At 43.3% G+C, this 26,793-nt stretch overlaps 1 protein-coding gene across 1 annotated transcript; it reads right to left on the reverse strand.

Annotated features, from left to right (window-relative positions):
• Nucleotides 1-1,556: 1,556 nt before the first annotated feature.
• On the reverse strand, nt 1,557-26,793 carry VPS39 (VPS39 subunit of HOPS complex). The gene is made up of 25 exons (XM_032963902.2): nt 26,505-26,793; nt 24,585-24,650; nt 23,609-23,673; nt 23,435-23,477; nt 22,469-22,563; nt 21,784-21,873; nt 21,009-21,101; nt 19,537-19,717; nt 19,192-19,312; nt 17,446-17,566; nt 16,155-16,284; nt 15,436-15,578; nt 13,536-13,676; nt 13,035-13,176; nt 12,288-12,374; nt 11,269-11,342; nt 10,207-10,305; nt 9,097-9,214; nt 8,454-8,585; nt 7,849-7,951; nt 6,539-6,584; nt 5,943-6,092; nt 5,143-5,277; nt 3,941-4,032; nt 1,557-3,306 (listed from the first exon to the last, which is right to left on the reverse strand). The coding sequence occupies exons 1-25, from the start codon at nt 26,575-26,577 to the stop codon at nt 3,225-3,227; spliced, it is 2,622 nt and encodes an 873-aa protein (XP_032819793.1). The 5' UTR covers nt 26,578-26,793; the 3' UTR covers nt 1,557-3,224.

Genomic DNA, 26,793 nt, shown 5'->3' on the forward strand with positions numbered 1-26,793 from the left:
GGGGATGAAGAACTTCTGGGGAGTGGCAGGTACCCAGTGGGGAGACGCCCGGCTCGCGTCACAAACGCTTCCTCTAGAATCTGTCCCCGCAGTCTGCCAACGGGGAAGCGACCATCGTTTGAAGGAAACCCGAGACGGAGCTGCAGCCGGAAATCAAGCAAGCGATAGGGGGAAGGCTTCAAAAAGGGTTAGGGTTAGTGTCTTGAGACTCGGGGATTATTTCAGCCGATGCAGGACTACAAATTCGTTGTAGTCAAAGGTGAATAATTAGTGATCTGGTTAGTGGTGTATAGGGTTTTGTTTGTATTAAAGCTTGCGTCATAAGGTTGATTAAGAGGAATTGGCCACCAGAGCCATAAAGGAAAAACGAGGTTCTGTGTGTTGAACTACTATCGCACCGTACGTAGTCAACCGTGCTAATCGTAATTGTGGAAATAGCTCGAATGTCAAATTCGTATCGCAAAGTGTTGTCGATGGACAAGTTGGAGCAAATAATTTTTTCTACTTAAGTCAACATCATGAACTGTCTCCAATCCGACAAGACCACGTGCCACATGAAGGCCTCATCTCGACAGTACTGCTCGTTTGCAGAAAAGTCACTGGGGGCTGGTGCAGGCAGGGAAACCTTATTTATAGTAATTTCCATTTTCCTCGGAGTGCTTTTTGTTTAATCTCCTCCCCCCCCCCCCCCGTGGAGTGCATTGGGAGTTGGGAAGGCTTGCACACCGCCGGTGTGTGCGGTGATACTGGTGATTTGAGTGTCATGTATAAAGCGTGTTGAGATGTGTATGCAACTTCGTTTGCACCTTACGTAGCCAACCGTGCTAATCGGACAAACTAAACAAAAATCAATGTGCGCACATATGAGATGTGTGAAAAAGGGGTGTTGCGACCTGTGACAGAGATGCCTTTTGAAGTGAGAGATGTGTGAGATGTGTGGCGAGGACAGGGGTGGGTGAGATGCGTGTCCGGTCCGACCTACAGAAAAACGTCAACGTTCATCCGCAAATTTTCCACTGGTAAGTGGAGTTCCAAGTGTTAAATAGATCCAACGGTTAACCTTTTAACAATTCACTTGTGGGTGAATGTAAACGTTTTGGATTTGGTTTCTGACACCAGCACAGCCTACTGTTTCAAGCATTGACTCCACACTAGATGGGGTGCTTTTGTAAAAAAAAAAAATCTATGCAAGCAGGTAGTTGATCCATTGATCCAAACTGATGGGAGTCCATCCACATTAAACGGAACCACCGAAAAACTGGAAAGTTTAAAATACCGACGCCACGTTCCAGTGATCGGCACACAAGTGGAGCGGTATGGAGTGTGGTGGCATAGAACGCAGTGTTATTTCAAATCGTGTTTGGGTGTCACTTGCCAGAACTGTCTGACAATTTCAATCAGTGCTTGGAGTTTACTTGGAACAAGAGAAGTTCAGAATTATAAGTGATGATAGAGATAGGCAAATAGTCAAAATATAAAATATTAGATCCTTCAGAAAATGTCTTCAGACTGTGAACCTTCACATTTAATGACACAAAAGCAACACTATGCACATGTGCAGTGCTCGCCAAAGATTCATGTTTTTTTATTCATTTCAACACAGCGTATGCGTGTAGTAGTGACCCACGCGCCAACCTAAGTGTTGTCAGCAGCATGACTCAAGCCATGGTTACTATTGTACAAGGGCTAAAACACAAATTTTTCAACACAAAGGTTAAAACATGTAAACAGGAAGCAAACTCCCTCACGGGACAAAAAAAAACAAGATAAATGAAGAAATATCTTAGTACCATTAATATATTTGTAATCTATGTACATGATGCTTATTATAGTCTTAAAAGGTAAACTGATTTTTTTTTAGAAATGGCAACTGAGATATATTAATAACTTTGAGGCATTTTAATTGTCAACCCTTAAAATATAACAGGTGTACTTACACTTGAATATTATCATAAATCTTTACATTTGATTTATTTATTTTTTTCCTTTCAAGGGAGGCAGGGTGCTTACATCAAGATAAAACCCAGAAAAACACAAGCTCTTTGTAGATTCACGCCTAGTTAGGCTCATGTCCGAGACGGATCAACACAAATTGTAAGCTTTAATGAGAGTCACGTTTTATACGGATTCGTAAATAGTTTCTTCTCGGTTAGAGTGTGTGTAGATGCAATGTCAAAGTCATGTTCAAGAAATTAAAAACATCACATTTGTTTTTAAAGAAACTAAAGACCAAAAAATGGCTACCTTCAGTACAGGAGTCAGATGGCATTTCAATGTTGAATCAGTATTTTTGTTCCTTCAATTGACATGGATTGATATAGTTTTGGCAATGGGAAAAATAGCAACTAACCAAAGAGTAACTAATTTTGTTTTTTTTCAACTTAATTTTCTGTCCTTAAGATTTCTACCTTGGCCTTTGATTTGTAATGAATTAGTCCAATTTACTTGCACAACATTCCTGCAAATGAGCTGTATGCAGATATAATAGCACTTCCCTTTACAAAGAACATGACAGTGTTAGCAGTTGTTAAAGACTATTACCTCAGCTTTAAAGGGTTCTTTGTTTGTTAACAATTTTACAAGCAAATTCCTCTGCTTTCCACATTCAAATGTACACATTTTTACACGTATTTTAATTCCAGAGCACACGATTGAGGGCATTTTTAAGGGTAACAGACTGTAAACTGCAATAGTTTTACAGGATAATTTTCACATTTTTTTATCAAATTATAAACTTTTCCATGGTTAGTAGGCCACGGTTTAAAACCTTTATGCGCCGTGTGGGTAAAAGCATTTATTTGTGTCGGGGTGCTGCACAGAAAGTGCTACACATTCATCTCTTGTTGATACATTAATCAAACGGCAAAAGACCGTTCAACCAAAAAATAAGAATAAACGTTTGGCAATAATTAACGAGAGGCCCAGAGCTTACCCCTCCTTCGCTACCAACGCATTGACGCTAACAGAGCCTTCTTTGCATTAGTAAGGCCAAGTGGCCTTCGGGGATTGAGGGGTTTGTGCAATCAATACACTTCTCAAACAACAATAATAATAACCACATGTTGCTCCCTGACGTGGGAGACTGAAACGGGAAGTGTTAGGATACCTGATGTCGTCATACCCTCCCGCTAAAGTGACCAACCTCTGAGCTCACCACAGACAGCGACCACAGAGAGCGACCGCAGTGACTGCGACGGAGTTTTGACCGCTGGGCAGGGCAAATCTCATGAGTCGAATGGGCATTCCATGGGGTTCTTGCAGCAGAAGTAATGCACCAGCACGCCAGACGGGTACCGGGCGAAAGCACTGAGATGGCAAAAGAAAAAGTAACGCATGGATTACAAAAGATTTATAACATACGTTTGTCTGCAGAAATACTGAATTATCAGTACAGAAGCCACCGGGTAGCTGCCACTGGGAAAAAAACCACATTTGCAAATACTGCAGTCATTCATGCTCTGGTTTATGTCTTGGAGTTTTGGCCGATTTCAATAAAGCACAGTTGGGTTCACAATAGATCATATTTACGAGACTTATGCCCTCCTCCTACCGATCCCCCATTATGAACGGATAGCGCTAATGCATAAACGCTTTCAATCTTCATGGGACAGCGTTAGAAATTAGCAAAGAATCAGATGTATGAAATCATCAAGCATGTTCAGCTTATACATAAACACACTAATGGATTGTATCGCTTGCATGTTTTACACATTTATTCAATTAACTGACAAATGTTTATTAAAAAGTTGTGTGTTTTATGTGTAACAGACAAACGACACACACAGCAAACGCACAAATAAACAAAGCAATGGATAACAGCATAAACAGCGGCAATAGCTCAACGTAATGTCGCCGTGAAAGTATTTCATGCATATTTTTTAAAGCTTGCCACCTAAACAGGTGCCCACAGGTGGGTGAACAAATGTGTCTTGGTGCTTACCTGCTCCCGATCTTTTTTTTGCAAACGCGGCATAACTTCTCCTCGGTGATGACGCACTTAACGCTCTCGTAGAAGATCCTTTGCTCCTGAACCTGCGCAATTGATTTTTGGAAACGGGAGAGTACGTGTAAACAGCAATTCCAACATCGCCAGCACAATCGGTCAACATCGAACCGAATTCACCATCACCGCATTAGCACTTTGGAGCTTCCCCCTCTGTTGAACGCCTTCCTGCCCAACCCTATCCATGACGAGTCGATGTTTTTTTTTAAGTCGCGACTGAAAACTCACTTCGACGTCCCTTGTGGAGCACTAGACCAATGACTCTATGCGATCTGTTCATCCCAATTGTATTGTCTTGCATAGCACTTTTTTTGTTTATAAACTAGCACTGGCCACGCATTTGCACGGGATACATGGCTGGGATGAAGGGTAGGTGTGGGGTGTGACGTCAGCGCGACGCACGAACCTGGCCCGATGTTGTGGGACGTGGGTGATGTCATCATGCAGATGTGCACGGTGGTGTCACCACTGCGCACGTGCCGATCCCGGACTGGGCACCAGCCAACCAGCCAGCTAGCCAGCCAGCCAGCCAAACTTTTGTTCTAATATATATTGGTTGCCCTGATATTTTGTATTCAGTGTTGAAATCAACACACGTACAAGCGCTTTGTGATATCAACGAAATACATTGTGTAGAAATATAAACTTATTTATTATTAGCACTTGACAATGCAGAAAAAACATTGCTGTGTTGTACTATACTCCGGCAATGCTCTTCGCTTCACCAACCCACACTGGCCAGCGTAGTGAAGTATGGTCAAATAACTCCTCGTATGTATGCGTTTTTTATTTCTTCCGCACTGTACGTAGCCAACAGTGCTAATCGGAGGTGCAAGGGAAGGACAACACTAAACACGAAAAGCAGTTCTAAAGAACGGAGTTTTCAATCTAGATTTAAAAGTGCATAGCTCCAGTGGCTTCCTAATATTGGAAGGAAAAGTGTTCCAGACAGCCGCAGAATCGCATCTGACCCCTACGAACAGCGTGGGCAGGCCTTCCTTGAGCAGTTAATTGATAAAAGGGGTGTAACACGTACAACCCAATTTGAACCTTGTGCAAACCGTTCGTGCAGCACTGGGTTCGAGTGCAGAAAGAATAAATTTGGCCGCCAGGTCTGGGATGTGGCCGGGCACGCTCACCCGCAGGTGCTCCGACAGCTGGAGGCTCTTGAGGATCTGGTACGAGCGGCGGCTCTCCGCCTTCTCCTCCAGAACCCGCAGCAGGAACTCCTGCACCTGGCAGATCTGCACGTTGGCTGGCAACAGGTTCAGTGCCTGCGCACGGATTGATGGGAGCAAGAGGCAAGAGCACGTGGACACACACAATAAAAAAAAATTATGAAAAATCTTTCAAGCGCATGGATTTAATTAGCAGCATGGAAGCCTATGGGTATTTGTCAGGGAGAAAAACGCAAATATCCCTACCCTTGGCTCAATAAGTACTGGAATACAGGCGTGTACAACCACGTGTCTCATGCGATTTGGCAAATGTGAGCTTGCATACAGCAATGTGATGATAGTCTGCTCATGGGGTGACGGTGCTATCTGTTCCACAATTTGTTTCACTATTAATGTCAGGAATGGTTAACAGAGGTTGCAAAATAATGTAAATTGCTTTTCTGGGAAATCCTCGTTGAGCCTTAAGACTCATTACTATGACAGTCCTCGACTGGGATTCTGGGTAAATTCACTTAATGCGTTACATGGGAGGAAACCCATTACATAGGAGACAACTCAAACCTCCACATTTAGAGTCACCCAATTGTTATAATGCCATCTCCTGCTCATTGTGTAGCAAAAGCCTACAACATCTGCTATTCTCGGGCAGTCCACCACCCAAGTGATAATCGATCTCAACTTTGCTTGGTGTCCAAAATCCGATGGGACAGAGAACATTCTGGATAATTTGCCGGCAAGGGGCACATGGGCAGGCTACGTGCCTGTGTGGTGTCCACGCGGCTGTAGTGCTGCTCGAGGAGAAGCAGGGCGGCTGGCAGGTTGGGCTTGGGCTTAGGAAGCCCGAGGGTCAGGGGTCCCAACTCACGGATGTCCGGCGGGCACAGGTAAAGGCGTAGCAGCATAAGGTACACCTGGGAGCAAAGCAAATGTTTAACCTTTGTTTAGAACAAGCAGTCAAGTGAATATGGGCGCTTAAGCCGTAAGTAGAATTTTTCAGACTTTGTTAAAAGTCAAATTTTCACTGCATAAATGAGATCTTATTTATTAATGGCCCTGAGCAACTGGTAGAAATTCCACATTCCTTATAGAACACAGGTGGGGAACTGCTTCATGACTGAGGGCCAAATGAAGCTTAAACGTTCGAATACTTCTATTCAGAGAGTATACTTACAAACAAGTCTCTTATCTATAAACAGGGGAGAACTCATTGAGACAAAAAGTCTTCTTTAAAGTCACATGACCTTGTCACAGTGGTCCATGCTGGCAAAGAAGTGTATTTACACTAAAAAACACCATTTCGAATGTGTTTGCAATTGAGAAAGTGGTACTATTTAAGTTCACCGAGTCACACACTTACATCTTTGTTGCCTTCTTTGGTTCGGTCATAGTACTTTCTGCAGTGCCTAGATTTACAAAAAAAGACAAGGAGCTTACAAAATATTCCAAGAACATTAAATATTAAAGCAAATGCCAAAGCAACATCAGTGTCATGCAGAATATCACATTCTAAATAAAAGTAAACACTAATTTGTTTTGATTGATATAACCAAATCTCTGATGTTTAGAAAATGTATGACATTTTGTTAAATCCAGTTACTTTTGCAGACAAATGTCCTGTCTCTAGTCCTGCTTGCGCTTCTTTACCATGTGTCTGCCACATAGTTGAGTTGCCAGTTTGACACATGATGCTGGATGTAATTACCAGCAAAACGTCGTACTCAAAAATTGTAAATGTTGTGGATTCACTCTTCAACACACCGGTGAGCTAAAGTAGTGAACTATTTGTCTTTTGTCAACGTGACATTTTTTGCTGATTTGCCGTGTCGGGTGGAAGGGTTACGACACATTTATAAATAACGCGATCTAACCCAAAAACGTTTATTATTAATATTATTGGTTGTGAAAGCCTACGTGTTAAACTTGCCACATGAAGTTCACTTGAAAATACTGATTGTAGCAGTGTATGTCGGGAGTGGTGGCACAATGGTTCACGTACCGATTTCTAATCCAGATGACTCCAGACTTCATCAATGCCAGCCCATGCCAACCTTCATCAATTGCTATCTGAGCCTGACAAGGATATCACTATTACCTGGTAGGTGTTGCTACAATATCAAGGCATTGTTATTCGAGGTTGAACAATTCACCAGCCCGGGATTCGACAAACTGACAGGTTTGAGAGTTGCAATTGGATTCAATAACTCATCCTTAAAATTGCAGTGAACAGTAGCGCCTCTAGTGGCTGAAGGAGGACCACAAATGCATCGCTCACATTTACAATTGGAAAAACACCAATTCCTACAACATAAATTTGACCTTATACCGTCAGTTTAAGAACAAACATTAACTGATGAATTCGATGCATCGTTCCACTTCGACTTGTCACCAAATGTCACTAGTCTGACAAGCCATGTCCGAACTGGTCCTGGGCTTTCCCGAGGCCGACTCGGCCTCAGATGAGCAAACTAGTACCTGGCGCTGCATGTGACGAACTTGCACTGTGGATAAAAAAAGCCAGGTGTGCATGGCCAGCACCCCGTCGTGTAACCTTGTCAAGTACTCACTGACAGGCGTTGCTCTCAGTCTACATGGCTAAGCTGGGGGGATCTCGGTGTTTGTTGCGCGCGTATACGCGTGCGTGACAATAGTGCTCAAGCACACACGTACTCTTCCGCGGCGGGATAGTTGCGCAGCACGTGCACGTAGATCTGCAGAGCCTGCTCGTGATTGCCCATGCGACCCAGAAGCAGGGCCCTCTCCTCTAAAAGACCTGTTAATGACAGCAACCAGGGTGGGGGGGCAGTGTGCATGGCCACAAGGGAAAATGCAGGGCAGTGGCACGGGGTTGAAATAGGGACGTGAGACTGTGCACATTTACTCAGACGAGTGGAGTCAATGCACTGCTGGGTGAAGGCCTCCAAACACTGTTGGTTATGGGGGTTGTTTGACAATATTTCACCACACTGGTCCCTGCAGGTTGGTGAAGGGGGTCTACGAACATCATGTCATCAAACACATAAAACAATCAATCTTGTACAAGGCAGCCTTGTCGACAGCTACAGGAAACAAAATAAACACACGTAGCGTGAGCAGGCTGGAGTTCCATGATGCCTCCAGTGGTGTGACGTGATTGGTATGGGCCCTGGTGAAAGCAAGGGCCCCATGTTCAATTTCCCCCATCTCTGTGGTCCAAAGCCTTGGCTCCTCCGGTCCATGGGCTACGGGTACATTTGCACCGCACGCTTGATAGCTATGCCATTGGATGAACATACCATCAAGAGGGAAGTCGGTGATGAGCTGCCCCGGTTGGTATGAAATCGAGATCTCCAGGAAGCTCAGCAGCTTGTTGCGGTACTCGCCCAGCTTTCCGGGCTCTGAGCCGGGCACCACTGCCTGGCGCAATCCTGGCACCAAGCACACAGCAGCAGCAGCACCGACAGACTCCATCACACAATTACAATTGACAAAACTCATCAACGTATTCAAATCCAGAAAGGAAGCATCTACCTGCTGAAACGAGCGTGGGCAGTGCTCATCTTCCATGGTTGTACTGAACCCGTGGAGGAAACTACACATTTCTATGGCAAGGATCGACTGCACAACGGAGATACTCTTTGTGGATTTCCCACAAAGTGGTACGAGTTTTATCGAACCTGGCGAAACGTTGGGCAGTCAACCCTCAATCGAATTGTGAACTCACAATATTCTTATTATAAGTCAAGTGCTCTAACCACAGCACCACGCCTGGAAATATCGATTTAGTAATCATAATTTTTGACTTAATGGTGATAGCATTTATTTAATCCAAGGGGTTAATCAGGCTGCTTATAATTAGCCAAATATGATTAGGCACGTTGTGGTAAAGCACGTTAAGCCAAATCCACGCTGTCACGTCAGCTGATGCAGCTTGCGCACCTGCTGGCAGGCTCTGCAGGTAATCCTTCATCATCTCCTGGATCTTCTCACGGTACAACTCAATCAGACGATTGTGGAAGAGAGGCCCTTTCTCCATGTAGTCGTAGATAATGTACTCCTGTATGTGTAAACGCAATCATTAGAGAGAGCATGACAAATCCACATACACAGCGCCTAACACTTAAAGTTCGGCTCTTACCCAAGGGTATACAGAACAAAAAAAACATGCAAACAAGGGAATATTAAAGGGATTTTACAGTTAATCCCCGATTATCTATGAGCATATCATCCTAATTGTAGGTTAACCATGCTTGCACAAAACTGAATATAAATAGATGGGGAATTCTCATGCTACTTTGTTCCTATTCTTGGTTCTTTCGGTATAAAACAATATTTTATTGTTTTATATTTTTACTATTTTATTGTTTCCCTTCTACGTGACTTTACCGAAAGAACCAAGAATTGAATCCCTGCAGTCACGAAAGCTTTAAATCAAAATTTTACTTTGTTCCTGTTTAAGTGCAGTCTTTGGTGACCAAGATAAGAAAATATACCTGGCACACTTGACACATCTGTTTCACCACGCATGGCTCAAACCTGGGTTCAAACCCACTATCTCAGTGATTTGTGCCAAACAAAGTCTGCCACTGTATGTCGACCTCTTTAGCCTGCGTGCTGCCTGCCTGTCTGCCATCACTGCATCCACTTGTGTTCAAACGTGCCACGCCAGGATGTATCAGCAGAGTTATTGTGGACGACCTTATGACCCGCTGGCCTGCGCAACAGGTTCTGAACCGGCCGAGGATTCTTGCATGAAGCAAGCCTCCACAGGTATGGGGCTTCATGACAACTTGGAACTGTATCCTGTAGTACTAGACAATGATGCACATCGTTGAAGACGGTGTCCACTAAGCTGAGCGGCGGTCCGAGGACACAGCCTTCTGCAAATGATGAAGCTTCTGCCTGGTTTATCACATAGCACGCGCTAAACAAATAAAATAAATCTCAGTGACGTCGAGCCAGTCCTCTGACATGGCAGTCAACAACCAGGCCATCTTTATAGTAATATTCACCGGTGTGTGCGTGTGTGTTATATGCACATGTGCTCACGAGATACGGTATGGCGAGGTCCTTTTCATTTGACTCCAGAAACTGCAAAACTTCATTTCTTGGCTGCCCTTCAACCTCTGGCAGGTCCTCCGTGAAAATCTTAAGAGAAACCGGAGGTTATGTCACCAGCAGCAATAAATCCATGAAATAACCATGCAGTCTTGGCAGAATTTGGATGATAAAATCATCAATAAATTAATTAAAAGAAACAAGGGTACGTTCCATCACCAACAACATAAAATAAAATTGAGGTTTAACTAGTCATGCCCTGGGTGATGCAGTCTCAGAAAGGCAAAATTAGTCCAGTGTTTGCCTACTTTAATGCTGCATGAAAACACTGCTCCTTTTGGCCGACAGAGAACATTTTAAATGTATTCATTATTAATGAAACAAAGCCTCGTCTCTTTATTTATTATTTTTTGGTCATCGAGTTAATGTTGGCCTCAGGCCTCTTAGGCAACGGTCTCGCCATTAACACAGCACAATGGAGATGTCCACGTGGTGTGGGCTGAGAATGTGATCAGCATCCTCAGTGGCTCGAGCTGCATAACTAATGCTGACAGCACTTCAGTGCTAAAAATGCAGTTAGACCTTACAGGCAATTCACAGTGTTGTTGATAACTATTACTATTCTTTATTTACCAGATAAGACCCACGGAGCTAAAAAGCCCTTTTCAGAAGAGACCTTGCCACCAATGACAGCTCAACGAAGTGGCTTATCATTTGTAAATTTAAAACAGGCAAACATTCTAAACACATGTTTCTAAATGTGGAGGCAAAAACCTGAGGACCTGGAGAAAAATCCACATGCCCATGGGGAGAACATGCAAACTCCGAATATACATGCATCGGGGTCAGGATCGAACCCACGACGTCATGTATACAAAGCGAAGTAGTTAACATTTCGCCACCGTGGCACCCACAACAAATTGAGATGTCGGATTTTGGTCATTCTAAAAGACGTAGACACATTCACACAACAAAAGACAGATTAAATAGTGAAGTAACAAAAAAAAACCTCGCTGTAATATCAAAATAATATTGTATTCATGTCTCTTTTACCTTTAATCCATCCTCAGGGTTCACTTTCATGACCCAGACCGAGAACTCAAATATAAGCTTCATGTTTTCTTTTCCTGAAGCAAAAACACATATACAGTAAACTTATATTGCAAATAATCCATACATTTCACAAAGTCAATAGTTTTACACTGGCTGGCTAGACGAGGTGATAAAACTGACTGGAAGATTTACAGACCAAATTAGCCTCCAATGGTCGCACACGTGAATTGTAAATTGGAAAGAGAATAATGGAAAAGTTTGAGGCCAAAGCCGAGTTTAGAAAAGGCTTTTTACACCATCGACCAAATTCGATCAGATTCTGGAAAGACTAATAAATATCAAATTCCATTATGTATAGCCATCGCAAACGATGGAAATTCACTTGAGTCGGTGGAAATTGATGTGGTAATCCAAACTCAAAGCAAGCAAACTGTCTTATTTAGGCTTTGCTTGCCAGATAGTTTGATGTGTGTAGATACGAAATGGATTGATGCATTGCAAGACTGAGAGATGGCAATGGATTGGGGATGCCTTCATCCAGCAGTGGATGATGATGAAGATGAAATAGTCAAAAATGTATCCACGTATTATTCAGGAGATAGGCACGTGAAGAAAAGTTGCTATAGTCCAGGAAGTTATTCAACTCAGGTTTACATCGGTACCATTGTGTTATGTCCGTTTGTGTACGAGCATAAGCGTTGCATTTTCATGCATTACGATGCGATCCCAGTGACGAGTGGTGGCTGGGTCTCTCCCATGCTGGCAACAACCATAAGCGAGTACATAGTGCAGTGCGTCAAAATATCAGCACTGGGAAGAGAAAAGCGGCTAGATGTGATCCTGGCCACAGTACTTCCCTTGTGTGCAGTGTTCACTTTAGCAGGTGCTCACTAACAGTGCTTTACTACGTATAGAATGAGAATCTTTATTTATACTGGAGGATTCTGATACGCTACAAAGCTCTTTTTCAGACATGTCCAGTAATCGGGTTGAATGTTAGTGCTTTCATTGGGACTTACCTAACCTCTGCAGGTACTGCACTGTGCGTTCATGCCCCTTGAGAGGAGAGTTGGCCTTCTGGGACTGCTGAAGAAGCACATTGAGTGCTGTTACAAAAAAAACACACATGTTCACATGACAATCAGAAAATTAACACATTACCACTCAATTCCACTGCATGCTATTTTTTATTACAGCTAACTGTTAACCATTACTACACTTTGCTATACTCAAAGGTAATGCACATAGGCACATTCCAGTATCGATGCAGTTTTTTCACACAAAGCCATTGGTGAATGTTTAAGTACTCAGTGCATTACGAGTGGAGGTTATTGTTAACATGAGAACAAGTTAAACGTAAACCCAATGGGGAAATACTACATGTGCTTTTGTCACTTCGAGCAGCCAACATAAATTAACTAGAATAAGACAAAGTCATAATATAACCCTGTGTGTGGGCTTGATTCCCATGGACAGATACAAATTTTCATAACCAGGTTCACGAAAGCCCATTGAGACTACAAGTCTCGCGGGTTACAAAGGCAAATACCAGAAACCAGGCACCACAAACAGCACAGTTGCAATACACTAGAATATCACAATTTCAGCCATGCCACGTGTGGAAACTATGTTAAAAGATCAATAATATAAACACTATAACAACCAATCGAGGTAAAAGGCATTTATATTCACAGGGACGTCAACAATAGCGACGTTGCCCATGGACGACGGAGGCCATCTCGGAGCAGGGCAGCACACGCGGCTACCTTTCTCGTGCATGCCCTTGCGCTCGTATAGGATGATGAGCTCGCTGTACTTCTGTGCCTTCTTCAGCACTCTTTCACTCTCCTCCACGTGGCAGTTATTGTTCTCCAGCCTCAGCAGGGGGGCGACGAGCGCCACGTTGGTCTGGTCGCGGCACGGACACAACGACGACACACGCATTCCTTTATTGGTGAACACCCCTGGTCCTCTCAACGCACCCGTGTTATTTTTGTTAATGCTTTTTAACAATGGTAAGACTACGTTCATGCATTAGCTCTGTCTGTCTGTAATAGGGAGGGGGGCGGACACCTGAGAATCGTGTCATCATTCCCCTATTGATCAAAAGGTTTGCTCAAAACTTGAGACACAAATCAGAGCAAAAAGCAGTATTTACAGATATGCATTTTACCGCGACAGCTACATATCGGCTTGCATGCTGCAAATGAAATACCTCCACAAACAATGTGATGGAAACACTTTACATAATTCTTCAAAAGCTGCACCTGCAGGTAGCACTTGAGCAGAGTCGTGTCGATGATCTGCAGCAGCTTCTTCCTGGACTTTATAGTCTGGACGCCGTTCACGATGGGGGCAACAACTCCTCCATCTGCATCGTTCATGTGTTTCACCAGGTGGTTTCGTTTCTGTGCAGCGGGATGGGATTGCAGTGTGAGAAGCAGGCTGCAACATACGTATTGTACCATATGAATAACCCAACCGGCAATGGATACCCATTGTCATTTATACGTATTCATTAATTCCCCACCCCCTTCGCACAAGGGCTCACAAATGACGTCATCACATAGATCCCTCTATTTAAGGAACGAAACAGGAGGATTTCTCCACAAATCTGGCTGTCGCCTGATGAAACGAGTTGTAATTATTGGCGAAACGTCGTACTCACATTGTAAATGTTGTGGATTTGCTCTCCAACACACCGGTGTGCTGTACTAGTAACGAATTGGCATGTTCTGTTTATGTGACAACCCTTACTAATTGGCTGTGTTGGGTGGTGGCGGGTTTAACGACAGATTTATATTTACACGATCTCACCCAAAAAAACCTGTATTATGGATACATATAGTAAGTGTCAAATCGGTCAATGAAGACAAGCACTTCAAAGTTGTTTATTTGGGTTGGCCGGTGGCTCAGAGGTCAGGGCAATGGAGCTGGCACCCACTGATGTCCGAGGTTTGAATCGAGGCAGTTTCCTGTGGTTAAACATGGTTCTCAAGTGTAGTGAGTCGATGGTTTCAAATAGCTGCACAATAATAAACCCCATCACGATACGTCTGATTTTTGCTCTTGAGCTGCATTTCATTATCGGCTTGATTGTCATGCGACAAAACACTCTGAAAGCAGTGTGGAAAAGTGTGCCCGCTTACTGGTGCAAGGTAAAGGATTTCCTACAATAAATCCTGTGAAAACTACCTTCAACTGCACTGCGAAATTTCTGAATGGATTATTTGTTTTGTCGCATGGTGCTGAGAGCAATGTTGGAATACATTTGTGCGGAAAAAGGACCAAAATACATTAGTGTGTCACTTAATAAGCATGTGGAAAGGTGACGCTTCAGTGTCCTGGGATTAGCCTCCTATCTATTTGTTACTTTGGTATACAAGTCCAACAGCTGAGAAAAACACATTCCTGCGGAGGGAGCTGGTAGGAACGTTGGGTTGCTCGGTCAATGTCCAGGGTCCACGGCGGCGTGGTGTATTCCGCAAATATGCCCAAACTGAGGGCGGGCACAAGCCGGCGTGAGTAGGTTAAACGTTGAGTTTTATAAGGGCACCACGGGGGGTCAGCCCCTCCCCACCCAGCCCCACCCTCCCCACCCAGCCCCTCCCCTCCCCTCCCCATCCAGCCCCTCCCCACCCTCCCCTCTCCACCCGGCCCCACCCCTCCCATTTTTGGATGCACGACGGACGGACACAACAATCCCCTGTGGGCTGGTGTAACCAGAGGTTCCTACCAGTATCATTCTAATCTGTTCATATCTAGAGGTTGCTCAGAATCCGCTCCTCATGTTCCCTATTTGTCAACCATCTTGATTTTCCTCTCATCTGTAAAGTCAGTCTTGTGTGCACCGTGTTGTTTTGTACTGCCTGTTTTGCTCATTCAGATCTTCAGGAAGTTATTAAAAGTTGCATAAAAGTTACAGGAATCGATTCAAATACAATGATTCTGTTCATGATATGTTCATCACATCGTGCATGCGAATCAATTATTTACATATTATGCAACTTGTATGCTATTACACCTACGATTAGGACGGTTGGCTACGTACAGTTGCGAAATAAGTTTAATATACATATATACAATCTTGTACAAACATGGAAAAAAGATTCTCAAAATGAATCGTGACTGAATCACTCCACGCTTCATGCCCACTGTGTGCCTCACCTGTGTGAGGTAGTCGATGAGAGCCATAACGCCCTTCTCCAGTTCCACCCCTGACAGCTGTGGAGGTTCCGAGGGGTATTGCAGCTGCTTCTTGTAGTCAGCCGGAAGTAGATCTGGGTACAGCCCTATCACGTGTGAAGGATCTTGGTGGATGGGGGGGGAAGGGGGGAGAGTGGAGAGGCACAACATGGAGGCATTTTCACCCACCATCATCAATACATGTCGCCCTTAATCATCTGTGAAACAGTGGGATTCCTTAGTTTGCATCCGTTCTGGCTACGGCAGGTGCAATCACCTTTTTCTCACGAGTGTACAAATAAAATAATCTTCCAGTCACCCGCAACAAAGTGGAACAACAACATGAACTCATGTCCACTGTGAGCCTCCGAGTCTCTGTGTGAATCCATAGGTCTCTGTGTGAACTCGTGTATATCAATATTTGTAATCGCACCTATGGCTATATTGCCCATGTTCCTACAAAAAAAGCCACTTTTTTATTTGAACATGCTTCGCAGCAAAATACATCATCGAACATCAATGGTGACATCAGATCGGCAATGCCGACAGTGACATTCAGAACAACGCACACACATCAGACCATGAACACGTCTCAAGCGAAAAAAAAATCATCCTAGTTTCTGGAAACCTAAATTCAAGCCTGTTCTAAATGAAGAGGAAATCAAATAAGAGGACGACTGCCCTCACAGATTAACGCTCACCTGTTCCCAGGGTAGAGAACTTGGCCATGGAGTCATCAAACTGGTGCTGGCAGAAGAGGTGGAAGGCGTGCAGGTTCTGAATGTGGTGGATTCTTTGCTGCTTCTCTGAGTCAGAGTCATTGGTCATTTGCTGCAAGGTCAGAGGGAGAGAGCGGGGTCAGAGTTTTAAGTGTTTCATTCATCGACTCATTTTATAATACTCAAAATTAAAGTCCAATTGTCTAAATGCTCAAATGCGCATTGATCACCACTGAACTCTGATAATAGCCCTGAGCAAGGAGTGAAAAATCTGACATTTATATGACACTGTAACAATGGTTAACGCTTTTCAAAAAATGTCATAAGAACTTAAGACTTCATCCGTCCATACATAAGCGGTGAGCATTATGATTCTCGTACACATGATCCAAATATGAATTAAACTGCAATGTGAAGTTGTGTTGCTATTAGAGAATCGTCCTACTGAATACTGTCCAAATTGATCAAAAAGTCCGCCAAAACTTGGAGACAAACCAGATTAAAAAGGACTTTGAAAAAAAAACGCAATTTGCATTCAAGCTTTAATGTGTCCATCTGTTCTCCCATCAATTCGACTGGAAAAAAACATTTGGTGTGCAGCTGATTCACTTATGGAATGCAGCCTTTCGCCATCGATTAGAAACGTAAAGCTACATTGTCTGGCGTTTTAATAAATTGTTGCACTTTATGGTTGCGATTTAATCCAAAAGCTTATATTTATGTTAACACACTTGTGAATTACTCATTGGTTTCGTCGGTAAAGTCACGTTTGTAGAAATACAATAAAATTATATTAAAACAAAAAAAATATAACAAATACTTGGCCCTTTGCTAATCCACTGCTGGATGAAGGCCTCCTCATGCTATGCCAGTCTTATGGGACTTGTTTGACCATACTTCACAATGCTGGACATGTGCCGATTGGCGACTGGTCAAGATGTAACCACGAATGTTAGTCATGGCCGGAAATCACACACCGGGCTCATTCTGTAGTACACCATCCACCGTGCCACCGCTCTGTCCTTCATTATAATACAACTGCATTATGTTAAATGGTCTCAAGCCAGACCACCCTGGACAATAGATTTAATGCTGAAGGTTGCGTTTTGAAGAGATTTTGGCCAGAGTTGTGCGAACCAATGCGGCGTTACTCCCTCACTTAACATTCAGGAATCAGAAAAACATTGATTCTCACACATGCAAATCAATAGTTTAAGAGCTGGCACGTCATCGTAACATCTCTACTGCACATGCTACGAGGGCACCATCTCACCGCCAACTGCAGTGCCAGGTCAAACTGCTTCTCCTTCAGCAGCTGCTCGATCTGCGTTGCGATGGGCACGGGCGCCAGGCGCCAGACGAAGTGGCTGCTTGCCACGTACACAATGTTGGGCCTGGAATATCCACACACACATGTAGGAGAGATGACTTGACTGCCATTAGGAATATCCACACACACACACATGTAGGAGAGAAGACTTGACTGCCATTAGGAATATCCACGCACACATGTAGGAGAGATGACTTGACTGCCATTAGGAATATCCACGCACACATGCAGGAGGGATGACTTGACTGCCATTAGGAATATCCACACACACATGCAGGAGAGATGACTTGACTGCCATTAGGAATATCCACACACACATGCAGGAGAGATGACTTGACTGCCATTAGGAATATCCACGCACACATGTAGGAGAGATGACTTGACTGCCATTAGGAATATCCACGCACACATGCAGGAGGGATGACTTGACTGCCATTAGGAATATCCACGCACACATGTAGGAGGGATGACTTGACTGCCATTAGGAATATCCACGCATACATGTAGGAGAGATGACTAGACTGCCATTAATCTGGTTTTCACCAGTACAGAAATTGGTAGGCTCCGAATAAGTCTGGGTAGTTCAAGAAGCTTAGAAAAGCTAAGCTAGCACCTCTGAAAATATGGGCACATGTTTACATACAAACAACCTAAGTACATACGGATGACCTATCCACTGCTAGATGAAGGAATCCCCAAGTTGATGCCATGCCATCTCTCGCATATCATGATATAAATCTATTTTGCGCCTGTACAGGAGCCGATATCATCGCTCTTCATCCAGTGTTGGACTTCCTCTCAGGTGTGCTCCCAACTTTGGCTGCCAAGCAGTCATAAATGTCAACCATCAGTTACCATGCGTTCTTGCAACATGTTCTGCACAAGCCTACTTTCTTGAGCGGTTCTGAATAACAGTATTCGAAACCACTCAAGGTGATGCTCTTTTACTCTTAAGTTGTGGTATCAGCATGGACACAGAAAAATTGCACAAATGTGCCTTTGCATTTCATATGCTCACAACCATCTATGAAGGTATATAAATAAGGAATGAATATGAAGTAGCAACACATAATGCAAGAACACTGCCAAGAGGTAGGCACAATGATCCAATTTAGAAACAGAAAAATCACTTAAAAAAACCTTTTCAATGCTGTCCATCATGTGCATTTTTTTAAAATCCAGAAAAGCCTCTGACTCTCAAGGCTTTTTCAGAAGGGTCCACACTGGGATGTTTGACCACTTCCAACACAGTAATGAGCACTTGAATTTTGAGAGAAAACCCGAGAACAAAGCCAAAACCAAAGAACACAGACAAAACCAGAGAATACAAGACAAAACCAGAGGACACAGACAAAACCCACCACACATACAACCCCCTATTTCCCATCGGCCCTGTACTTTACCAAGTACCCATTGCTGTTCCGCCATCTACTGGTGACCTTGTTAGCCGTTAACAGGAAGTGGATTTGCTACCTTACAGTACACCGGGGTTCCAAAGTAAGAGAAAATAATTTAAACTCAACAGGCGATGTAAAAATAAATCCAAGAAAAGTACGAAAACGCCAGAAGATCTACGTGAAATAATACATACGCGCACGCAAATACAAGTGGGTGACCGGCAGAGATTTAAGCACCACACGCACAGGGATATAGGTGGCACATGAGTGTCGATGAAAGTGGTGGGCCTACCCTCCAGCGGCGATGAATCGAGGCTTCTGCAGCTCAATGCTCTGCACGAGCAGCATTGGCTCGAATGTCCGCAACTCCAGGTAGCGCGGCAGCACTGCGATGATGTAGGGCGGCTGGTGCTCTGCCACGGCGCCGAAGTGGACAGCAATCAATATTAGAACTCACGGCTTGTCAATAGATCTTACGCATTATCAGAGCGCTAAGTTGGCAATGCTGAGAACCTGGGTTTGAATTCGGTAAAGATGATGATCGAAGTTATGGTCAAGCACGTCATTATGGCACTCGACTGAAAATCAGCGGTGTGATTTCACTGCAATCTTTTTGTGCTGCAGGACTGACTCCTACCCATAGCGATGGGGACGTCGGTCCAGCGCAGCGCGTGCTTCTGAGTCGTGCCCTCCTCATCGATGAAGATGGTCATGTCGTCGCGCCCCACCGCCAGCTTGCGGTCGGCCAGAGGAACCACCAGTGGCTCCAGCTGTTTCCCCGTTGGGAAGAGCTCCTTGTACGAGCCTCGCCCGTCCACCTGCAACCCGTGCAGTCAGAGGAACCCCCCATTCTGGATGTGTACTAAAGATAATAACATAGCTTCATTTTGAAGACAGGAGAGTGAAGGATGTGAACATTTTTTAAAATATTAAGTAGCACTGACTGCCTATTATTGTGTGTACATTACGCGAGGTGCCAAATACAAGTGAAGTACAGGCGGTCTCCGGTTCACAACGATCTAAATTTAAGACATTGACATAATGCTACCATAGATCGATTTATGATGCAGAAACTTGATTAACGATGCATCGTCCGACATGATTCCAAACATCTGAACAGTCTGGTTTTCAACGTGACTTGGAGTGAAAATGTAGTCATTCTCAAGTGTTTTTGTGGATATTTACTTATTAAACCCCGTTAAATACGGCTGATAAAAGAAAAAACACATCGACAAGTGATGTTTCTACTGTTTTTACCGTGTATGGGAATAGGGTCCGATTTACGACAGGGTTTCCAGGAACACATTGTATCGTAAAAGCGGGGACACGCCTGTACTTAAAAGTAAACAAGCAGTCCAAGTACTTGAATGAGAACTCCAGCTCAAATTTAGTGTTTAAAATCAGTATGTGTAACGCAGCACCTCTAAGATCACAAAAGTAGTACACCCAAACAATTGAATACAGTTTACAAAATGGTACAGCACGGCATGCATTGCACCATTAGCATAGATATGCACAGAGTAACAAATGGGCAGAACACAACAACAATATGCCTGCGCGCACCCAAGCCAGTCACAGCGCACATTCCCACCATTCAAGGCTCATTTATATTTTTGGTAAAGATTCCACTCTCGAGTCCATTTTTATTTGCCTCGTTTGTTTGGTCTCGTTCATAACATTAGTCTAAAGGTAAGACTTAAATAAAATGTTAATGTCATATCCAGGCTTTCATGTACAATGTGTATCATGAGTGTACATATCAACCCACCCACTACTCCCATGCCGTACAGGTTGTAGCTGTTATATGATCACATTTCAAGGTGCCGTTTCATTTTGGGCTGTTGACAACGGGCAGCATAGACATGGAAGCTCAGTATAGTACAATAGATTGTTCTGCAATGCCACGCAGCACAGCAGTTGCCTATTACAACCTGCTGCACATGGTGGTCACTCATTCAAGCACAATCCCAAGTCTCAAACCTGCTAAGCTTCCGAGATCGGACGATATCGGTCTCATTCCAAATGATTGGGTCAAAGTCTGTAATGACAGTGAGAATTGTTTTAATTTTATGGGCCATTTAAATGTCACACAGCGAGGGCAATACACACCTTGACAATGTAATAGTCCCTCTTGAATCCCACGCAGATGGAGTCCACGCACCAGGCCATGGACTTGGGGAAGTCTGGCAGGCTGAGATCGGGCTGCAAACAGAGATGAAAGAGGAGATTTAAAAATATAATCCACACGGAAATGTTCACGGGCAAATTCCTAGCTGCAGAACGACTGGGCAGACCGAGCATACTTGCTCCATTAGCAAAATGGAGTGCACACACTCTACAAAAAGTAACTATTACTTTTCATAGGCAAATTGTAATATCTTTGTAACAATAAAAAAGACTTAAATTAATTTGCGGTATAAAATCAAACATTCAATCCATATGATGGCTACATTATTAGGAGCGAGTTTAAATACGCCGGTCAGGAGTTGACTCAGCCGATCCTCTCTGTGGTATTGATGACACTATTGTCGATTTTTGGTTGTGCCTTACTTCCAATGGCCTGTGCCATGGGAATGTGGACTTTCTAACAGTGGTTTGCGGCCTGCAACTTAGATGAGACCACCTCAGTGCTCATTCGATTAGAGACAATTTGACCGACATTTCATACATGTGTATTAATTGTACCTCTCGCTAAGTAGGGTAAGGCCTGCATAGCACTTAAACGAGAGACTGCCACGTAGTACCAGGTGTTGTAGGATTCATGTGTGGTAGCCAGGATATGGCAAGAGAGAAATGGATTCAACAATGCAAATGGCCATCCATCACTATGCAAGATCATCCATAAAAAGTTTCTTAATATCAGTCTCTTCTGCGGCAGAATCACCTGCAGTTCTATGAAGTCGCGATTTTTCCACGTGAAAAGTTGAAGCTTTTTACGGACGCCCACACACAGGCGCAGCTCCCTCGTTGGTGACTACAGATACAGAGTGTGGTTGGTTTTAAACAACATACATTACAGATGAACCACTGCATGGGAACATTTTGTTGTCACAATCAGCCAGTGTGGGTGTTCCAATTTGCCCTCTCTGGTAAGGACAGTTTAAGGCAGATATTTCACTTTTAAAAGGATCAACTGTTAAAAACACATCACCAGATACATTTTGTGAGTGCAACAGAAGCTGGATATAACAACACATTAATACATTCTTGCATTAAAGGCAAAATGTAAAGTTCTAATACAAGCACCTATGGATATAAGTCCACCTGGACTTGCTCTATTCAGATAAGCAGAGTATGATTCAGCTTAATGGTTACAGTGGAAACTAAAAACAATTTGATAATATATGTACTTCAATGATCACACACTGATTGTCAAATCTGTATATTACGATAAAACCCCATCATGACTGCAGCAGCGACACAGTGGTAGTTGGTCACCTTTGCTCAAATAAGTGTTGATGGTGACTGAAGTCAAGAGGACCACAACACGTTTCTTCAGGAAACGATAGCCTTTTTGCATTATGCGCAATGGATGGGTGATTTTTACACGTGTTTTGTGAAACCATTACCTGAACATCACAGCTGAACAGTGTCGCCCCTTTAGTTTTGTTGACTGTTGTGATGGTTTGAAATGTTGTGAGGTCATGCACGCAAACCACATTATCTGTAAAAAGTGAAATGGACATGTAATTTACTTGATAAATGCTTCAGCAGAAAGATCCAAGCACTGATATTTCAAAACCAAGTCGACAAAGGAATCAGAGCACAAATACATAGAGCATAAACAACTTCACGAATTTGGTTGACAGAGGCGATAGTCTAACCTTGTATTGCTGGAGTGTGGGACAGTCCAGGACTCAATACAGAAATTATATTCCCATGTCAACATGGGAATAAGTTATGATTGCATTCGGCATGGACTCCAAGAATTGCGTGGATTTTATGAATAAACATTTACTTGTAAAGTCCAAAACAAAAGTCTATAACTATTTCCACTACAACTATTATACAGTATTCCACGTAAAAAAAATGTATGGAGTTAAACTAACATTCAATTTATTCACTTCACTAAACATAAATTAGATGTCCTTAATGGAAGTTATTGTAACCAAAAAAGTGTTAAAGTTAAGTCATAAATTTAGCAGCTCGAAAATGTGCTCGCATTCATAAAATATACATTAATGCATACATGTGAGAATGAAACATTTTCATGAATGAAAATATACCAAATAGACTGTTGGTCAAAAAAAGAGAAAGTAAAGAGGAGAACCAGATGAACAGCAAACAAGACTCGAGATGCGATCGTACAAAGAAGACTAAACATGATCCTTAACTGTGACAATTCACTAAACTGCAGAGGTGGGAGAGGGTGAATCATTATATGACCCACATGGTAGTCTTGATAAATAAAATTGAAGTACTCTATAATAAAGATATATATATATATATATTTTAAATCCCACTCATAACTTGGCACATTGATCTGCTTTAAATGGCATTAACTCAAATCCTGGCACCCATGAAAGTCAACTCACCAGAGAGGCTGATGAGAATTTTCAACTGCGCGACCACCCAGAGCTAAAGAGGAAAAAAAGTGTTATAAAAGTAATAACCGCTAGATTCATTATTTAACAAAAACCAGGATTTTCATTAAATGCTTTGCAGCAGAGCTTAATCTGTAAACTCCACATAATACAGAGCCATAATACCTGCTGGATTTTCTTGGCAAAGTTCTTACTCGACTTTTCCAGCGTGACTTCAAATCGGGAACTTCCTATTTCCGTAAAACACAAAGTGGTTAGAGTTGGATTTCCTGTAATGCATTTTAATGTCTGGCAGTCAAGATAAAGGAGCTATGACTGGAACACATATGCTCAGTGTCAAGTGACTTAGCACATCAGCCTTCTTACAGGGTAAGTATAAGGGAGCTAAGATTCCAATTGGAGGTTGATACCTAATCAGTACCCTGTTACATTTCAGACTAAGACGTTCATGTATGAGGATATATTTAAATAGACCTCATATTGTTTAGAATATGAGCAGCCCTATTATATACATATAGGTTATAGGCTTTATTGATGTGTTCGCCATTTAGAAGGCACCGTTGGGTGACAAGACAGATTGGAATGTATACCTACTTAAAAGTGAATATAACATGCAGTGTGCTTGAACTGTTTCTTAATTGCCCAATTATTAGCAGCTCTGGCCAGAAGATAAGTGAGTGGGCTTGCTGTGTGATACATAGTGTGGCTTGCTAGACAGCTGGATAATTTAGGCAATCTGAAGCTGTCGCAGGGAGCACTATAACACATCATGAAAATACCTTGAAAAATAATGTCATTGTCAGAAAATGACCTCTATGTGAGATATACTATGCAAGCAGGTTTAACAATTCCCAATTTGCTCATGCTAATTCACGGGTGAAATATTACATATATACATCTATACTCGATCCCCAAACACATAGAGATTTCACAGTACACACTGCATGCATCTAATAAGCGGTACATATGTAACTGTAAATTATGGGAACGTCGAAATTCACTGTCTTTGGGGAATTGTTGATTTTAAAAGTGATTTACGCAGGATAACGTGCCGATGACTTTTAAGGTATCAACAATGTGGTGCCTAAAGAACACAAAAATGTGACTTTCGACAACTTTTTAGGAAGTGAAATTGACGTACCTGCATCTCCCTTAATCTTGTAGAGAAGCAGGTGACCTGGTTTGGTTCCCACTAAAAGCATTTCCTCTGAAGGTAAACACAAATTAAAAAGTGGGGAAGAAATATGACGGTAAATATCAAGCAAAGCGACAGTGGGAACATAACCGAGTTGAGTTGCATCCCATGATTATTATTAATGCTCTATAATTGTTTTTCTCCCAGTGTGCATACGGGTGTGACCAGCGCTATTGGTTCAGCTATATTACATTCATACGTTATGTACCAAATTCGCACAAAACAGATTCTGAGTGAAACATGGGTTTGCTTGTTCGGCTAACCAAAGTTTATTTCAATGCTAAATTCTATGCTAATTCCTTTGTCAAGGGGTGCCTCTGCGGATGTGTATACTTTAACTTAGATATTTCAATGCTAAATTATATGCTAATTCCTTTGTCAAGGCGCTTTGTTTTCTTCTCACACAGCTTAAAGGTCGTGATCTAAGCGTGGCTTTTCTCACTCCAGCGCTGTCCTCCAGACAGTCTCGTCCCTTCACCTCATGAAGGCCGCTTGTGTTGTGGCCGAAACGTCGTGATTTTTTTTGTTATTTTATTTACACCTACGTGACTTTACCCAATAGAACCAAAGAGTATGGATCCTAGCAGTCACGAAAGCTTTAAATCTAGAATTAACCAAAGTTTGTTGTTGTAACGTTCTGACCTGCCCTATTGGACATCTGTGAAAACGAGCTTCCTATAGCTCATCGGATTTCTCCAGGATAAGTAAATATTCGGATTCTGATCAAGTCAACGTATCTATGTATATAATCACTGTCGTACAATAAAAAGGGGGAAACCGCATTCGTGGTCGCAGGCCGTGACAGATTTAAGATAATTGTTCCAGCAACAGGACATCACTGCATTGTCTCACTATAACTGTAAACGCGCACACGCTTTCTAAGCAGCATGTAGGTCACCATGCATGTCAACAAGTAATACTTTTATTTGTATTTAAAAAAATGAATACACTGCTTATTTACATAAATACTACACAAAATAGTTAACGTGTATTGGATACTCAAACGAGAGGCCGATTAATCTCCATCAGCGGACCGGAGCCCGTGGTGGACATTCCACATTTCTGTGGTGGGAACCAGTATATCCGCAGGATAAACACGGATTATTTCCCACAAGTGCTACTAATTTTTTCGCATGTAAAAGGATCACGCGATTCTTGCTCGCAATTTCCTGTGAGTTGAGCAACACCCGGCCAAACAACAGAAAGGGTATGAGGAGGTCTAAAACCCGAATTCGATGCCTGGCATGCATCCCAAGCTGGTACCACTCCCCATGGACATGAACACACACACACATACAGCGCACACAGCACAGTATAGCCGCCACGGGCTGTTGGGGCAGGTGGCAGTAAACGAGCACAAACGACGGCCCGTCAAATCGTCCGATGGGCTGGATAGTGCGGGGTTAGCACCACTCTCGGCCGCCTTTGTCTTCCCATTGACAATGTTTACACACAATCGACAAGCCCACACACACTGTATAGTAACACGGCCAGCCACACACACACACACGGATAAAAACATGTCCAACAGCATTGATGAATTCCCCCGTATTGCCTACGAAGATTGCTGGATGCAAGTGCTGTTCGCGAGCACCTATGAGGTCGGCACGGCGCATCGGCCGTGGTGTGGCCATCACAAACAATCGCCGTTCGCCACTTAAGTTGCGGCGACGTCACCCGGGCAATTGTGCCAGACTAGGTGCACTTAGCAAACACAAAAAAAAACAGTTTTACTATGCTATTGAGCCCGGACGTATACATATATACTTTAAATCTTCCTCCGCCACCGCGACCGCACTAGGCCGCAGACAACGTGGTCCCCTCCTCCTCGGCTCTCGCCTAGAATCCCTGCCGGGAAGGTCTCACCCCAGCAGGCGACGCTCTCGATCTGCAGCGGCAGCTTCTCCAGGATGGGCACCGCCTCGTACGCGTCGTGCATTGTCGGCGCTGTTCATCGGGGCCTACCCCCCCCACCCGGGCTGCTGTTGCGAACGCGGCACCTTGTTGTCTATCGATGGACTTATTTACAGCGACCCGACGTTGTTGCGCCGAACCATCTAAGGGAAACAATAAATGAAAGGGGTCGATCGCTTCCCCCTTCGCCCGTGTTTACGCCTCCATCCGCCTCGAGATCACGAGGGCTCGTTTTGGATTT

The sequence above is a fragment of the Petromyzon marinus genome, chromosome 31 (genome assembly GCF_048934315.1).
Source record: "Petromyzon marinus isolate PM22_M1 ecotype Great Lakes invasive population chromosome 31, UKy_Petmar_22M1.pri1.0, whole genome shotgun sequence".
In the NCBI taxonomy this organism is placed as follows: domain Eukaryota; kingdom Metazoa; phylum Chordata; class Hyperoartia; order Petromyzontiformes; family Petromyzontidae; genus Petromyzon; species Petromyzon marinus.

Bases quoted from the DNA above. Each gene is read 5' to 3' on its own strand.
- VPS39 (XM_032963902.2), bottom strand. From the start codon at position 26,577: ATGCACGACGCGTACGAGGCGGTGCCCATCCTGGAGAAGCTGCCGCTG. The intron at 21,102-21,783 runs GTGATTCTGCCG...CTCTGTTTGCAG, and splicing joins GCGACTTCATAGAACTGCAG to CCCGATCTCAGCCTGCCAGA. The intron at 3,307-3,940 runs GTAAGCACCAAG...TTGCCATCTCAG, and splicing joins AAAAAAAAGATCGGGAGCAG to TGCTTTCGCCCGGTACCCGT.